The sequence below is a fragment of the Narcine bancroftii genome, chromosome 4 (genome assembly GCF_036971445.1).
Source record: "Narcine bancroftii isolate sNarBan1 chromosome 4, sNarBan1.hap1, whole genome shotgun sequence".
Taxonomy (NCBI): Eukaryota; Metazoa; Chordata; class Chondrichthyes; order Torpediniformes; family Narcinidae; genus Narcine; species Narcine bancroftii.
The window spans coordinates 304,026,410-304,045,057 of record NC_091472.1 but is presented as its reverse complement, the minus strand read 5'-3'; the positions used below and the strand labels follow the sequence as shown (position 1 = coordinate 304,045,057).

General features: G+C 37.9%; 1 protein-coding gene across 10 annotated transcripts in view; it reads left to right on the top strand.

Annotated features, from left to right (window-relative positions):
• Positions 1-18,648, top strand: part of atf2 (activating transcription factor 2) — a 147,650-nt gene that overhangs the window by 19,071 nt on the left and 109,931 nt on the right. For all 10 annotated transcript variants that reach the window (XM_069935781.1, XM_069935782.1, XM_069935790.1 and 7 more), the window contains 2 exons: positions 3,283-3,352; positions 6,903-6,999. In XM_069935781.1, the coding sequence (XP_069791882.1) occupies positions 3,305-3,352; positions 6,903-6,999 (145 nt within the window). In that variant the 5' untranslated portion in view covers positions 3,283-3,304. The remainder of the gene's footprint in view (positions 1-3,282; positions 3,353-6,902; positions 7,000-18,648) is intronic.

The window sequence follows — 18,648 nt, the reverse complement described above, 5'->3', positions numbered from 1 at the left end:
AAGCCGCAGAGCCCTTTACTGCCTTCAGCCCCAGTCATCATTTAAATCTCAAGCAACTATAATTTCTGGAATCTTATCCTACCCAGATTTTTAAATATAGCCAGATTTTTTAATTTATTGGTAAGAATCTACAGGTTTTTTTGTCAAGAATGTACAACACCTTTTCTATCAACTAAATACCTACCTTCAAAATGTTTGCCACATCAACTTTGTCTGTACCACTTTGGTATTTCAGATGGCTTCCAATTCTGTCTTGTGTTTTGAGATTGAGGTTAAGATCAAAACCATTTCTATTGATGTGTCAATTCATTATAACATCTTCTCCAAATTCCCATATCCTGAAAGAAAACATAGACATTTCTGTCCTTTCCTGTGCTTCTATTTTTATATAAATGTTTAAGGTATTCTTGAATTCTAAATTTATATTTCTTGTTTTAAAATAGTGTTTTCATTTTAAAAAAGCACAACCAGGAAAATGAGGTGTAACCAGGAAAAACAGCTTTACTTCAGACTTGTTCAAACCTGGAATGCTTTGTCATGGGTCTTAAAGATGGTTTTTGCAACATGCTCTCTACAAAAATGGTTGAGTTCATTATAGAAAGGAAGCTATGGATATCAATGAATAATGATGTTTTTTAGTGTTTCTCACAATGAGGGAATCAATACAAACCTGTTATTTAATTTGAAAGGAAAGAAGTCAAAATTATCATGGTTCAGATCAGTCATTCAAAAAGCCATGGACATCAAAAGAAATGATCACGGAAGTTAAAAAAAACCAAAGATCTGATTGAATGAATACTTCTCCTGAGAATAAGTAAATGTTGAGCAATTAGTACACATTACCTAACTTATGGATATTGACAAATCAGGCACAACCTAATACACTCTAGTTTTTTTTTCACTCAGGCATTAATATTACTACTGTAATGGTCCTACTGTTTTCCATCATATTGCACATAATTTAATCACCAATTTTTAATACGTAGCATGTGTGGACAGCACTTTCTTTGTTGTCAAGATACACACTACTTGACCATCACTTGCGGTAAAGGATTCCCTGTCCACACAAAAAAATAGATTATTATACCTTGAAAATCTTTGGTTTGGAAAAGTGAATCAACATTTTTCAGTGTTTCTCCTCAAACTTTTAAACTAAATTTTGTGTAACAATTGTTAAACCACAAATCAGAATCAATGGGCATAAAGGTAATTAAAGTTGCCCTTTGAAGACTAGTTCTCTCAGTAGCAACCTGCATGCCAGTATTTGCATTTGAGCAAACCAGCTCTGGTAATTATTGGCTAGCTATATCAATAAGCTTAGTAATTAAGGAAGGAAATTGTGCTATAGATGCGCAGAGCTTTAGTGAAATGCCATTTGGAATGCTGTATACAGTTAATAATATCTAACGAATATATTTGGCTTTGAATCAGTGCTTTTAGATAAATTAAATTGACTTCTGGGGTGAGGGTGTTGTTGTGAGGTGAGATAAGTAGGATTGGCCAATTATTGCAGAGGTTTAGTATATTTTGAGAATATTCAATAAAGCCAATTGATATTCTGTGGGAAGTTGATTCTGATAGGCCGTTACCTTTTGTTGGAGAATTGAGAGGTATGTAGGATAGACTAAGATTACTGGGTTGATCATTTCAGATGAATATAAGAAAAGATTTTTTTTTTGTACACAGGATGTAAATCTAAAGGAATTTTTGACCTTCATCTGTGCATTGCTTCATCATTCAGAATATTCAAGGCTGAGATTGGACTAAGGGGATCAAAGTATATGGGAAATGTATATCAGCCAATCTGCCCCATGCCAGATTGACTTGAGGGCTTTGTGCAGTCTTAAGGTCTGCAAGTAATATTGACAGAGCAAGAACAGGTAGCAAGTTTACTCTCCATTTCAACATTACACCATCAACAGTGAAGAAGGAACACCAATACTTTCTAAAGAGACTGAGAAGATGTTGTTGAATACTTTATTGAACTAATGCAAGTGTTCTGTGGAAAGCATTCTTACTGGTTGCATCACAGTCTGATTTGGAAACTTGAGTGTACGGGAATTCAGAAGCCAGCAGAAATTGGCAAACCAAGCCAAGTTCATCATTGGAACTGACCTCCAATCCATTGAATGCATCTATGTAGATGGCACCTCAAGAAGGCAGCCACAGTCATAAAGGACCCCCATCATCCTGGTTACGATATTGTCTTGCTGCTACTTTTTAAGTGGAAAGTACAGAATCCTGGTCCAGGAGTACAAGTTCAAAAGCTGTTGCAAGGGCTGTCAGACTCGTGAACTTCCCTAAACTATCCTAGCCCTAAGCACTCTGGAACCACCATAAGACCATCTATACTATTGAAACATCACTTATTTTTTGCACAAGCCACAATTCTGAACATTAATATATTCTTTTATATTTATTTTTTAGTCTCATGGCACATTATCATAATTTAACTTACACTTCTTCTCTTTGGCTTGGCTTTGCGGACGAAGATTTATGGAGGGGTAATGTCCACGTCAGCTGCAGGCTCGTTTGTGGCTGACAAGTCCGATGCGGGACAGGCAGACACGGTTGCAAGGGAAAATTGGTTGGTTGGGGTTGGGTGTTGGGTTTTTCCTCCTTTGTCTTTTGTCAGTGAGGTGGGCTCTGCGGTCTTCTTCAAAGGAGGTTGCTGCCCGCCGAATTTTGTTGGAATATCTTACATGGTGCAATAAGTATGAATTTCAGTACATCTGTACGTTGTACACAATGAACTCACCTCATATATACTGAGTGGAGTGAGTTGATGTTGGAGTTGTCACTTTTGGTATAAAATTTAGCTTGTGACTAGAAAATCTATCTTGGATGACTGAGAAAAACTTAAAAGAAAATTTAACAAATATTATGTTAATTATTTCACTATGTAGTAGATTCAAGTTAAAGGGAAATAAGAATGTGCACAGAATGTGATGCAATACCAATGTAATTGTTGCCCCTTTGCAGTTTAATCATGTGTAATTTCCACTCTATTATTTCTCAGATTCTTGTTTAGGGAAAAGTAGATGAGCCAAAGCAGGTCTATTTATGAGGGAAGCAAAGCAAATTTGGGAACGTGAACAAGGAAACCTGTGGGTTTAAAATGTTTCATTTTCATTCGTGAATGTGTAACTTTAAATCAAGTGTAGATTGTGGAATGGAGATTTACCAGTTTTGATCTCTTTAGTCGGTAGCAAAATGTTATATGACTTGATATCAATTGGATTGAGTATTGTAATTTTATTACAAATTTGATTGTTGATGCAGGTGAAGCGAGGATCTACTGAACATGAGTGATGACAAACCTTTTGTTTGTACTGCTCCTGGTTGTGGTCAGGTAAAACAATTTTTATTCAATTTTGTTTTGGTGTGCAATTATATGTAAGATTGTATGGATTAATTTTCAAAGTGTAAAAGTAAGAAGGTATTGTGCTTTATTGCTACATTCCAGTGGTTCTCAACCTTTTTTTATAAACGCTAGGCCCCACTTTAATTTTTTTAAAAATGTACGCCCCACCATTAGCTGAAAAAAAGTTATATATTCAAAAGAAGTTTCAATTAAATTTAATTAAATCATTGACTGTAACTGTATTTCAATGCAATTAAGACCAGGAATACACTGGGACACATATTTCATATTCATCTACTACTTCAACATGTCAACCATCTCAAACACACATTCAACAATTGTCGTTACTTCAGTAGGAACCTTGCCCCTGTCGCTGGCTGCACATTTTTTTGATTTGAGGAATTAATTTTGTTAGTTTCAACCTTAAATCTCCACGTTTTGTAATTTCCAGTTGGTTTCTCTTGTAGCAAATCACTAACAGCACTGAAGCCGCCACATTCTACTAAATAAGAAAATGGAAAATGTATCAATAGTTCCCTTGCTAAAGTAGGTATTTCTTTTCAATCTCGTTAGACGGCCACATCATGGTTCTTTTCACTTTGAACAGAGTTTTCACAGATTCATCATGTGGCAACTCCTCTTGGTATTGCACTGGAACCAGATAAGTCCACCAGCAATGGCTGAGTTAACCAAGAGGGAAAATCCATTGCCTTTAAATCACAAAATCTATCATTGAAGTCAGTAACCAACATTTTCAAATGGTCAACAATGATGTTTGTAACAGCATTAGTTACCTCAGAATTGACTGAAATTTCTTGCAGAAGTATTCCTTTGGCATAATTTTAGAAGTGTAATGAATCCAAATATCTTTATTTTTGCATCAACAAGCATCATATTTGCTACTTGGAGTTGCTTGTTCAATGTACTTAGTTTCTCAAAAATATCCATTAAGTAACTCATCTGTTGATAGCAAGGGCTTCATTTCAGGTTTGTCCTTCAGAAACTTGCTGAAGAGATCAAACAGTTCCATAAACTTGAAGCAGTTTCCCTTGGACAACCACCTTACTTAAGTGTGAAGCAATAATCTCACATGTTCTGCATATTTATCGACACAAACTGCTTAAACAGATGTTCACATTGGCATTAGCTTTGATGGCATTGATGCACTTGATCATAGAATGGATTATCTTATGTAGAACAGGGGAAACTTTCTTGGCAACTAAGTTTTCTTGGTGAATAACACAATGCACAACCAACATATTTGGATTTTCATCCTTCATTAATTTTAAAAATCTTTTTTTTACCCATCATAGCAGGTGCACCATCTGCAGCACAAGATACAATGTTTCTTTTTGATAATTCATTTTCATCCAAATAATTTTTGAGCTTGCCGTAGATATCAACTGCAGTAGTGATTGTTTCTAATGATCCACAAAGCAACGTCTCTTCTTGAAACCCTTCCTGATCAATATATCTCACGTATTCCATTAACAGAGGCTCACTGTCCTGTTCAATAGAGTCACCCAGTTGCATTGAGAACCTTTGTGATTTCAACTTCTCAATAAGCTGTTTTTCAACATCTTGACCCATGTCATCTATTCTGTTGCATACAGTACTATTACTCAATGTCAATTGCTCAGACATCTTTGTCATCCTTCAGCAGAGAAATTTCATACCTAGTTTCAAGGATACGATTCAGGGCTATAGTTTGCGCAGTGAATAATGAAGTGAATTTTGATCTATTTTCAAACTTCTCTTTCAGTGATTTTAAAATATTCCAGTTTCGAATTGACATGGTTAGGATGTTTTACCCTCAAATGAACTTCAAGGCTGTCTCCTTTCATTGTTTCATTTGTCAAAGTCTGTTGGCATAATAGGCAAAAAAAGTACATGCCCATCATGTACAGCAGATATAAACTCAAACTTCAAGAACCCCATTGAATATTGATGAACCTTTTGCTTGATTGGTATGCTCATTTTGAATATACAACAGCGCAAGCTCCCTGAAACAGATTAATCAATATTTTATTGTCTTAGAGTTGAAAAATGTAATAAAAGTAATGATCGAATCAAAGGAAGAATACTGACCCTAAAAAAAAACGCTGAAGACCCAACTGCGCTGGGTGGGTCAGGTCTCCAAAATGGAGGACCATCGCCTTCCCAAGATCGTGTTCTATGGCGAGCTCTCCACTGGCCACCGAGACAGAGGTGCACCAAAGAAGAGGTACAAGGACTGCTTAAAGAAATCTCTTGGTGCCTGCCACATTGACCACCGCCAGTGGGCTGATATAGCCTCCAACCGTGCATCTTGGCGCCTCACAGTTCGGCGGGCAGCAACCTCCTTTGAAGAAGACCGCAGAGCCCACCTCACTGACAAAAGACAAAAAGAGGAAAAACCCAACACCCAACCCCAACCAACCAATTTTCCCTTGCAACCGCTGCAGCCGTGCCTGCCTGTCCCGCATCGGATTTGTCAGTCACCAACGAGCCTGCAGCAGACGTGGATATACCCCTCCATAAATCTTCATCCGCGAAGCCAAGCCAAAGAAAAAAAGTGCTTATTTTGAATATACAACAGCGCAAGCTCCCTGAAACAGATTAATCAATATTTTATTGTCTTCGAATTGAAAAATGTAATAAAAGTAATGATTGAATCAAAGGAAGAATACTGACCCTTAAAAAAAAGACTAGCGCAATTTCTGACATTTTTTTCTCGCAGAGTGCATCAAAACTGCGCTAGCCTCGTGCTTTACTTTCTGGGGTCCCTATTTTTTTCTGATTTTTGGCGTTCCCCTCAGGGTTGCGCCTGGGGCAGACCCTCCCCCCCCCCCATCAGTACGCTAGTGCAAAGATACATACAGATACAGGTCTCACTACTGAACTGAAAATGTAATGGGGTATGGACGGAGATATGATTGTTGAGATAATTTGGAATCCTCATCGCAAATGAACTAATTTGGAATGGATGATAATAAGACCAGTCAGAAAAAATATAATTATAATATTAACCAAGGATAACAACAGTTAAAATAAGAGAAACAATGAGGAAAGAAGAGAGAAATGTCGGAAGAGCAAAAACACATTTTATGAAAATAAAAAGAACAAAGTGATTTTACTTGGAAGTTACTGCAATTGTGTCGTACTGACAGTGTTGCCACGTCACATCTTTCACACCAGTACAACAAGTTTATTTTTTCAAGCCAACTTTTAAATTATTTCCAAAAATATTCCTACACCCCACTAAAATGTTCTTAAGACCCACGCCCCACCAAAATATTTCCACGGACCACCGGTGGGGCGTACGCCCCAAATTGAGAATCTATGCTACATACATTCCACTTTGTTAAATAGGATGTGTAAGGATAAATAGTTTTTCATTCAGGTGTCGAACTGGTGTCTATTGTCAGAATACTTCTTTCCATGTTCGTGAAACTGAGTTTTGAGGAAAGATGTGATATAGAGAACCTGTGATGGATTTGCAAATCCTTCAGTTATTACTGTTAACTGAATTGTAAACTAATTTTAAAATTTGTTGCAGCGCTTCACAAATGAAGATCACTTGGCTGTTCACAAGCACAAACATGAGATGACATTAAAGTTTGGTCCAGCACGTAATGACAGCGTCATCGTGGCTGGTTAGTATATGTTTCTTTCTACCACCTTAAGTAATCCAGCCTTCAGAAAAGTGATGGAATATTGATCAAGTATCCTTCCCTGTTAAAAATGTTGCAACATATAATACTTTTGCACAATAAAATGACAGAAAAACCTATTTTATGAATGGCTTAACATCCTTTCTTCATTCTGAACCATAAAATTCATGAAATACAACATAAATGTAAAGCATTTCTAAAGCTACCATGTGTTGTTACAGTGTTTCATACTTTCTTCATCATATCCTTAGAGTTTGTTTAATTTTCTAGCACAGAGATTAGTATCAATATTATTGCCACTACTGTTACTGAGTAAAAAGATAATTATCATAATTGCCCTCATTAACAATGGAGAGTTTCTTGATTTTTTTTCTAGTTGTCTTGCTGGAATCACAGTGACTGGGACATAATGACAGACATGTGCACATTAAAAGGAATTAATTCAAAATAATTTATTATTAATTAATTTTCTTTTGCTACACATCAAAAAAATAGAGTAATATTTTTTAAATATGTCAAGTTTGGTGCTTATATGAATTATGTATGTACGGGAATGCCTGGACATGCTAGTTATAAAGAAAAGAGGTAAAGGAATTAGTTTGCATTTGTTTTAAAACTTGAACTAATTTGGATAGCAGACAATTCAGGTCAGAAATCAGAAGTTCACCTGAATGATATGGCCAAGCAAAAGTATGTTTCAGACTTCAATATGAATAAATTATAAATCAAATAATAAATTATAACCAAAGTGCTTCCAAACAAATTCCATTCCTACATTGCTTCAGTTCCTGAAGTTATTGTTGAGTCCGGAAATGGCCCAAGAAGGACTTCTGGTGAAGATCTGTCCTAAACCAACAGGAGTAGCAGCTGGAGTGTAGTCATGGTTCTCTCTGTCTCGCTGGGATATAATTGCATGTTGTACATGTATCCTTATTCAATAGAGTGATTAGGATCTGTATTTAAAGATGAAAGAAGGATGGTGAGAAAGTGGAGGGCAGAGGGAAGTTTTAGAATCAATCCCAGCATCTCAAGGCACACATCTCAATTGGGGGCGAAGAGAGATGGCTTTGCACAAGATGGTACAGTCAGAGGAAAGAGGTGGGGAGAGGGTTTAAAAAGGACATTAAATTTGAGTAGGTCGGCAAGGGCAAGCTTAATGACAAGCCAAGTTAAGATAGTTATCGGTATCACTGAGCATGGAGGCAAGTCCAGTTTTAATACAATCTGATGGGATCATGATGCCTCTTTCCAAAACACCACGATTTCAAGGATGGATACCCAATGCTCATGGATTTATGAAGAGTTCAGCCAAGTGGCTAATTGCTCACATATTTTCCAAACTGATTCCTGTTGCCAAACCCAGTCACAGACAAGAAGCCAAACAGTAGATGGGGTCACCATTTTCATTTACTGCTGATAAATGGTCCTTTGAAAATGGAACTAAATAGCAATCTTAATAATATCACAAAAACTAATTTTTAATTGAATTAACTAATAAGTGACATTGGCATATTAAAAGACAACAGAGTTGGGAAGGGATGGTTTCACTCATTTACATCGGAATTCTGTTGTCAGCTACAGTAAAATCCCCATTATCTGGAATTCAAGCAACAGGATCGTCAAGCAACCGGCCAAAAAAATCATGGAAAATAAAAGGTTTTATAAAAAAACTGAAGTTTAAAATTTTTGCCTCCCTAGGGGTCACTTCGCCAATCCGTGCAACCCGCAATCTCAGGCAAAAGGCAAATTCACTTTTCTGGCATATACCAATCCCAAAGGTGCCCAGAGGTTTTACTGTACAGATACAGAAAATTCCCACTCAGTGGACTAGTTAGTCCCTTCCAGCTTTTTTCTGGGAATGATGAAAGAAACATCGCTGTTGAATGAACAATTTGAGCCCAAAGGCATGAACTAGGCCTCATAGGAGTTCACAGGCCTCACTGATCTATGTAAAAATTCTGACATAATTGAAGAGAAATGTGATTTGGATGCAGCTGTTTCTTGATCTGCTGAGTCTTCATGGTACTGGGATTCCTTTTATTTTAGTTTTAAATTTGTAAGAATGTGGGAAGTTGCTGTCAAATTTGTGTTGAATTGTTGTGGCTTCATGGATTTGGAAAGGCTTATTCAGGATTAACTTGCTTCTTGAAAACAATTTTTTAAAACACACCTTGAGTGAATTCACTAACCACAGAATAAAACACTCAGTTATTTTGAGACAATTCATGTTATACTATTCTATTTGTTCTGTTGGTGCTGCTGGAGGAATTCAGTCATCAGACTCTCTGTTCATAATCATCACATCCCTAAATATCAACTATTTTGTTAGATGAAGCTTTGGGATGAGAACAAGGCTCCTAGTAGATTCATATTAATAAAGTTAAATTTCCAATGGATTATCAAGGAGTTTTCACAAAATGATAAAGATTCCCTTTGACCTCTGGATGGAGTAAATCTGAGCTCTTTAGAAGAGTTGTTCAAATACTCTACTATCCTTGCTGTTACCATATTGACTTGTAATTTTCTTTATTTGCTTTTCCAAAAATATGCATTATTCATACAGAAGGAAATTGAAACACCCAGAAGAGACCCTCAAGAAGAATGTGCCAACTCCATTGAATTAGAGATCTGCATTAAGCTGAACCTTATTATTAGCTAAATTAGCATCTGTCCTTTCTTACACCATTGATTGTAATTGTTACTTTTCTGGTCACTCACAAGTTGATGCCAATAATATTTAAGAAGCTTTTTTAAAACAAAATTGTAAAAGCACATCACATTTTGGGTAGTTACACAAGAAAGTCTGCAGATGCTGTGATTGTAGTCTACACAAAAATGCTGGAGAATCTCAGCAAGTCATGAAGCATTCTTTATGTTTCAAAGGTAAAGATCCGTAATCCACATATTTTGGCCTGATCCCTTCATCAAGGTATAAGCAAAAATGAGGCAAGCATCCAAATAAAATGGTGCAGGCAGGAGCACAGGCCCACGTGCAAGAGGTTATAGGTGGATGTGGGTGGGAGGGCATGAGATTTAAAAAAAAATCTGAGGTGATTGGAGAGGGTATAGTTCTCTGGAGAGGGAGGGAGCTGGAGCAAAGATGGATGGGAAAGAGAGGGAGATGGAAATTGGCCTAACAGAAACTGGAGAAGTTGATGATGATGCCATCCATTTGGTGAGCGCCCAGAAGGAATATTAGTGCTGTTTCAATTTGCAGGTCCTATGGTTTGGCATTGTGTGAGGCCATGGACAAACTTGTTGACATGGGAATGGGGCATGGAATTCAAATGGTTGGCCACTGGGAGATTCCCGCTGATGCTGCAGACAGAACAGAGGTGCTCAACAAAATGATCTCCCAGTCAGTTCAATCTCTCTGATGTAGAGAAAGTCACAACAGGAACACCGAATGCAATTAATAAACCGCACAGACTGTTTTGGTGAGGGAGGAGATGTGGGTTCCTGCAGTCAAAAGGGTAGGTACCAAGGGGCGACTGGTGGGAAGGGATGAGTGGATGAGCAAGTTAAGAGGATTGGTCCATGTAGAAGGCGGAGAAGGAAGATGAGTCTGCTGGTTGGATCACGTAGTAGGTGGCGGAAATGGCGGAGGGTGTGGAGGCTGGTGGGGTGGTAAGAGAGGACAAAGTGAATCTTGTCTTTGTGTGTAGGTGGAGGGGGCCAGGGCTGATGTGTATGTAATGGAGTATATGCGCATGATGGCCAAGTTGATGGTAGAAGGGGGAAGCCATGTTTTGTGAAGGAGAATATCTCAGATGATCTCGTTTGGAAAATCTCTTCCTGGAAGTAGATGCAATGGAGAGGGAGAAATTTCAAGAAAGGAATGGATCCTTACAGGGGACACGGCACAGGTGCAAAGAGGTGTAGTCAAGGTAACTTTGAGGCCTTTTAGATAGGGGATGGAGGTGTACAGTAATTGGATGTCCATGGTGAAGATGAGGTGGTCAAGTTCAGGGAGCTAAAAGTTGTTGAAGTGAAGGAGGGCACTTGAAGTATCACGGATGTAGGTGGGGAGGGACTGGACCAGATAGACCAAAAGAGTCAAGGTAAGTGGATAACATTTCGGTGGGAGTTGGGTTTGTAGAAAATGTATTTTGAGAATTGTCTCCATAGATGGCGACTGAGAGATTGAGAAAGGGGAGAGTGGCTAGGGATTAACCAAGTGAATATGAGGTCAAGATGGAAGTTGGCGGGGTGGGACGGCCGTGCTGGGTGGCTAACCAGACGTATTTCTCCGAACTCTCTGAGAAAATTCTCTAAAAGACAACCAAAAAGTGGTTTTGGTAGAATTTTTTGACTGCAAAGTGTGGATATATCTTCTGAAGAAAACTACTGAAGGATGACTGGAAGATCACACAGAAAAAAACAAGATCTGCAATGGAAAAAGCTCCAGCTTCATCAGTTGCTTTGATGGACAATACTGGTGGCGATGCCTCCTCCTCCCAAAGAATAGTGGACCTGGAAACTTTGTTGCAAGAATTTGGAGGTCTGGGACAACGATTTACAAATGTGGAGATTGCCATTAAAGGGCTTACCACTTTAGTGAGAGAGATGGGTGAAGCCATTAATGACTTAACTGAAAGAATGGATGGCGCAGAGAGATATCTCGGTAAACCTAATAAGCAAATTGAGGGATTAAAAAAAAAACAAGCCGAACAATGGGTCACAGATAAGCAGCAGCTTCTGGATAAACTGGATCACACGGAGGACTTCAATCGGAGGAACAATATGCGAATAGTTGGCCTGGGAAGGTGCTAAAGGCAGAGATGCCGTGAAATTCTTTGAGACTTGAATCCATCAAGTCCTTCGCCCTGAGGAACTCGGCGATTGAGTGCCTATTGAACATGCTCATCGAATGCTGGGACCTAGGAGAATGGGTGAAACTCGCCCTCGATCTGCTTTGGTGAGATTGTTGAGCTTCAAGGACAGATAGACAATCCTGGGAATTGCTTATGAGAATACACAAAACTCTCGTTCTCCCATAAAATGGGACAGTGCAGATATTATGTTCTTCCAGGATTTCAGTAATTCAGAAAATAAGAGAATTCGATGTGGTCGAGAGGCAACTCTGAAAAGATGTACCCAGCAATGTTGAGATTGGAGGTCTCTGAAGGTAACAGAAGATACTTTAAATTGAGGGAGGAGGTGGAAGAGTTTATTTGACAGTTATGAAGAACAATAAAGTCGACTGTGAAAAGACTGGTGTAAATAAGATATTTTAGGACATAAGTAAAGCTTTAGTTTTTTGTTTGAAGGTCATCTTAATTTTATTATGAGATGTCGAAGTTTTATCCTATCTACTGTTCACGGGGAGCTCGGAGAGTGGAAAGAAGGTACTGAAGGTACAGCACGGTACAACCTAGGCATAAAGGGGGTAATGGCATCAACGGGGGAGGTATAGTTTTCAAGGTGGCGCTTTAGGGTGGGCTTCCTGTCTGTCACTGCCAGAGCGGAGGTTGCATGATACTTGGGGTGGATCACAAAACTGTTTACATATTTATTTGCACAAAATTTTTAATATGCTGCTATGGATAAGTCATTGAAGTTTATAAGTTTTAATGTTAATGGTTTGAATGGGTATGACAAAAGGAAAAGAATACTCACATATTTAAAAAAGATAAAAGCCGATGTGGTATTTATACAAGAAACACATCTTACCAAAGTGGAACATGATAAACAGGCAGTTGGGTGGGGGGGCCTTTTTTTCATCATTGAATTCAAAAGCAGCAGGAGTGGCAATCCTGATTAATAAAAATGTCCCAATTGTCTTGGAAAGTAATTCAATGGACCAAGCAGGTAGATATGAAGTGATAAATGGCCAACTTTACTCAGAATCTTGGATGCTAATGAATATTTATGCCCCAAATTATGACGATGAAGTCTTTATGAAGGATATATTTTTAAAAGTAGCAGAGAGAAGGCAAAATATATTGATTGGAGGAGACTTTATGTCTGGATCCAATTCTTGATAAATCAGCAAAAACGATAACAAGAGCTAAAGTAGCCAAGTTAACACTTTCATATATGAAAGATTTAAATTTGATGGACGTGTCGAGACAGTCCAACCCTAAGGAGAAAGACTGCTCATTATATTAAAAAAACATGACTCGCATACTAGAATACCAAAAGACCAAGTAATAAAAACGAAATATTTACCTAGGCTGCACTCTGATCACTCGCCACTAACCTTGGTAATACAAATATTGGAGAAACAGGAAAATAAATATAGATGGCGATTAAACATGATGATACTGAAAAGGGAGGATTTTTATACAATTTATAAGACAGGAGATCAAATTTATTGTGAAAATAACTTGGGTTTGACTGATAATAGTTTTTGTTTTAATATGGGACACATTAAAGGCATATAAAAGAGAATTTAATGCAGAAATAAATAAACTGGAGACAGAATTAGGGTAATTAGAAGAAGAATATCAGAGAACGTGAGGCCAGGATAAATATAGAACAATGTAAAATAAGAAGATCCAATACAATACTTTACAAGCATATAAAGTAGAAAAGACAATATTAAACACAAAACAGAAATACTACGAATTATGAAGTACTATCATGGCAAGTGAAGGCTGAAGAATCAGCAAGAGCCACAAATGCTTTTCAGAAGGAAAATGATACATTACATATAATCAAAAGGAGATAAATGAAACATTTCAACAATATTATAAATATTTATATAAATCTGACTCGCCGGGAGATAAGGTTGAAACAAAGAAACTTCTGGGGGGAGTGAAACTCCTAAAGTTGGATGATGAGGACAGACAGGAATTAGATTTACATTTTACAAGGGAAGAAATTAAAAAAACATTGGGAACTCTTCAAGCTAATAAAGCCTCAGGCGAGGATGGATTTCTGGTTGAATTTTTAAAAGAATTTAAAGAGCTGTTAATGCCTTTGTTTATGTATGTTATAGAGCGAGTAGTGAAAACTCAAACATGACTGGAGTCCTTCTCAATGGCAATAATCACTGTGCTTCCAAAAACAAATAGAGATCCTCTGAAAACTTCATCTTATCGACCAATATCTTTTTTTAAATGTAAAATTATAGCGAAAGCACTGGCAAATAGGCTGGGACAGTATTTAGCCAAACTATTACATATCAATCAAGTAGGATTTGTTAAGGGGCAACAAGTGTCAAATAACCTGACGCAATTATTTAACATAATACATTTAGCTCAATCATGGAATGACCCCAATATAGTAATATCTTTGGATACAGAAAAGGCATTCGATAAACTTGAATGGCCTTTCTTGTTTAAAATACTGGAAAAATTGGGGTTAGGACGAGGATTTATAAACTAGATTAGGGCATTATATCAAAACACACAGGCAAAAATAATAACTAATAATCAGATATCAGGAATGTTTCCATTTAGTTATTCAGCACAAGATTAGTTTGTTTGCTGATGACATGCTGTTGTATATTTCTGAACCCGAAGGCTCCATGGAAAAAAAAACAGGAAATTTTAATGAAATATGGGAGAGTATATCAGAATACAAAATAAACATGGAGAAGTGAAATTTTATTAGCGACAAATCAGGACTATGAGTGCTTTAAAGTAAATAGTATGCTCCAATGGAAAAGTGAAGGAATTAAATTATTATCATGCTTGATAATGATTTGAATAATTTGTACAAATTGAATTATTCTCCTCTGCTGGCAAAAAAAAAGAACAAGATTTGCCGAAATGGAAAGACCTGCCCCTGACATTAATAGGAAGGGCCAATTGTGTTAAAATGAAGATTATGCCAAAGATTCTGTATTTGTTCCAGTCAATACCAATGTATTTACCAAATAAGTTTTTCAAAATAATAAATGGCTTGGTTAGATAATTTTTATGGAATAACAAAGTACCAAGAATAGCACTGGATAAATTGACGTGGGACTATAAATTAGGGGGTATGAGACTTCCAGATTTTAAGAAATATTATCTGGCTTCACAGTTGAGGATCTTAGCATTTTTTTTTTGAAACTGACTTACCAAAATGGGTACATATGGCATAACATGAGATAGACGAAGTAGTACCCTAAAATTTTATCTATAGATGGAACCTGAACTTAATCAAGAAAAAGACTTCAAACCCTAAACTGATTCATTTGATTAAAAACTTGCCAAGATATTAATGATAATATAGTATTTCTTTAAGATCTCCATGGGGAATATGATTTTAAATATATGGTCTCATATATTGACCACAAAATTGTCACCCTTGTCAGCGGATTTGACAGGTTGTGATTGGTGCGGAGAGAGTGGAGGGCAAGGCCTTCCGAGAGGGTGAGTGTTGAAGTCAAGATGGTTGATGTGTTGGCGGCAGTTGGAAATTAATGGTCCAGAACAGGCAGAAGGCTGGTACAAGGTGTCCATGAGGAGGAAGAAAGTTTTAGGCGAGGTAATGCATCGAGTGGGTGGTGGAGAATCCTGGTTGAAGAAATAGGCATGGAGACTGGGCTGACGCAAGAAGAGTTTGGCATCATGGCTTGCATGAAATTTATTGAGATTTGGGCAAAGAGAGGTGGAGGCAAAGCCTCTACAGAAGACTGGCTGTTCCATCTCCAAGAAGTGAAGGTCAGAGGGGATGATTGCTTATCAGTTTGGAGGCTTGTGACTAGTGGTGTGCCTCAGGGATCAGTATTAAAATCATTGTTGTTTGTCACCTATATCAATGATCTGGATGGAAATGGTAAATCGGATTAGTAAATTTACAGCTGACACTAAGATTGGAGGCATTGTGTACAGCGAAGAAGGTTTTCAAAGTTTGCAGAAGGATCTGGACCAACTGGTAAAGTGGGCTGAAAAATGGTAGACAGAATTCAATGCAGACAAGTGTGAGGTGTTATATTTTGGAAGGAAAAACCAAGAAAATGGTAGGGCACTGAGGAGTGGGGTAGAATGGAGAGATCTGGGAATACAGATGCATAATTCCCTGAAAGTGGCGTCACATGTGGATAGGGTTGTAAAGAAAGCTTTTGGCATTTTGGCCTTCATAAATCAAAGTATTGAATACAGTAGTTGGGTTGTTATGTTAAAGTTGTATAAGAGGCCAATTTTGGATATTATGTACAGTTTTGGTCACCTGACTACAGGAAGGATAATAAGATGGAGAGAGTGCAGAGAAGATTTACTAGGACCTTAGGTAAGTTTTACTTCAAATTCACTAGGATGTTGCCCAGACTTCAGGGACTGAGTTACAGGGAAAGGTTAAACCGGTTAGGACTTCATTCCATGGAGCAACGAAGAATAAGTGATGATTTGATAGAGGGATTTAAAATTATGAGAGGGATTGACAGTAAATGTAGATAGGCTTTTTTCATTGAAGGTGGATAAGATTCAAATGAGGTCATGGGTTAAGAGTGAAATGGGAAAAATTTAGGGGGAACATCTTCACTCAGAGGTGGTGGGAATAGCTTCCAGCTGAAGCAGTAGATGATGGCTCGATTTTAACATTTAAAGTAAATTTGGACAGGCATATGGATGGGAGATGGAGGTCTATGGAGAGTGCAGGACTAGACAAGAAATAATGCTTCAGCACAGACTAGAGGGGCCGAAGTGGCCTGTTTCTGTGCTGTAATTGTTCTCTGGGATGGTAGGGGTTGGAGTGGTGCCAGTGGAGGTGGAGGGTGTTGGGGAGGAGGATGGGTTTGTTCAGGAAGTAGAGGTTTGGGGAGATCTAAGGGAGGAAGAGGAAAAGGGAACAATAATCCTGGAAATAATCAGGTATAAAGACATAGTTGGAAAAGAACGTCAATGAGTTGAACAAAGGGGTGGATTAGAATAAAAAACAAAATACTAATTACATAGTGAGACCTTCACTCAGTGTGGGGTAGAGCAGACTTTTGCATGATAGGAAAAGGGCTTCAGTATAATATCCAAATGACTTCAAAATTCTGAAATGCAGAGGGATCTGCTTTCACAAGGCAAATATACAGTAAAAGCAAACAAGTAGAAGAGGTGATAAAGTTATCACTTATTTATGAGGAACAGAATAGGAAATTGTGCTTTATTTATAAATGGACACGTGTGACCACAGCTGGAGTACATATGTTACTGGTCTTCATATTTAAATAAGAATGTGTGTGTGTGTTGACGCATTTCAGAGGAGGTTAAGTAGACTGATTCTTGGGATGGTGGCTTGTCAGGGCTGTGCTCAGCCTGCTCCTGTTCATGATACTGACTCACGACTGCATAACAAGATCCAGCTCTAATAGTGTCATCAAGTTTGTTGATGACGTAACAGTTGTTAGCCACGTCAACATGATGAATCGTACTACAGAGAAGACATGGAAAATCTTGTGAGATGGTGCGACAGGACCAACCTGAGACTCAATGAGGACAAGATGAAGGAGATGATCGTGGACTTCAGGAGGACCAGGATCGACTACCCTCCACAATACATCAACAACTCTATAGAATAGAAACTGGAGAGCATCAAGTGTCTTGGAGTTCACTTAATTAGTGACCTATTATGGGCACTCCACATCTTCTCACTTGTCAGGAAGCCATAGCAGCGACTGCACTTCCTGAGAAGGCCGAAATAGCTAAGGCTACCAGCCACCATTATGTCAACTTTCTACAGGATCTCTTTTGAAAGCGTCCTGGCCAGCTGCATCACAGTGTGGTACGTTTACTCTACAGAAATGGATCGGAGGTCAAAAAACATGACCATAAGAGCGGTGGAGAGGATCACTGGAGTCTCCCTGCCTCCCCACCATCAGTGTGATCCTCAGGGATCGTGGCCTGAAGAGGATCCCTTCCACCCTGCATACAGCATCTTTCAGCTGTTTCTGTTGGGGAAGAAATACAGGTTCCAGAGCCAGCACCAGGCTGAAGAACAGCTTTTCTTTCCGTGGGCAGTGAGAGTGCTGAACAACGAAAGGAACTGCTCACACTAACCATCCGAGACTGTCATATGTACAAAACAAAATGTACTTAATTATTTGTATAGATGAAATATTTGTCGCGTGTATGTATTGTTTGTATGTGTGTTATGTCAAGATGTGTGTCTGCATGTTTTGCACCGAGGTCCAGAGAATACTGTTTTGTCAGGTTGTACTTGTGCAATCAGATGGCAATAAACTTGACTTGTCCAATGGAGAAAAGTTGGACAGGCTGGGTTTATACCTATCGGCTATATATACATAATTTTGCTCGTGTTGAAAAATATGGAATAAGAAATTGCCCATTTGTAACAGAGAGGAGCCAAGAAATTTTCTGAGACTCTTGCATTTTTGGAATACTCAAAGGGTGGTAACGACAGAGTTATAATATTTTTAAGCAAAGATATCTGTGGTGAAAATATACTGCAGATGGATTGTCATGTACTATAGATTTGAGTTTACCGCAGGTTTGAGCGGCTAAATGGCCTTTGCCTGCTTTAATTTATAAGACAACACAATTTTTCATGTAAAATTCATGTTTCAAATAATTTAATGTAACATTTGAAGTTATTTATGCATTTTCACATCATGGATACTTAAATAGGTGTTCATAAAGCATTCAATTGTTAAAATTGTACACATCAAAATTCATGTTTTGAAGTATAGTTTGTTATTTATTGCATTTTTAACTGCTGTAAATCTATTGAGCATTAATCAGTTTGCAG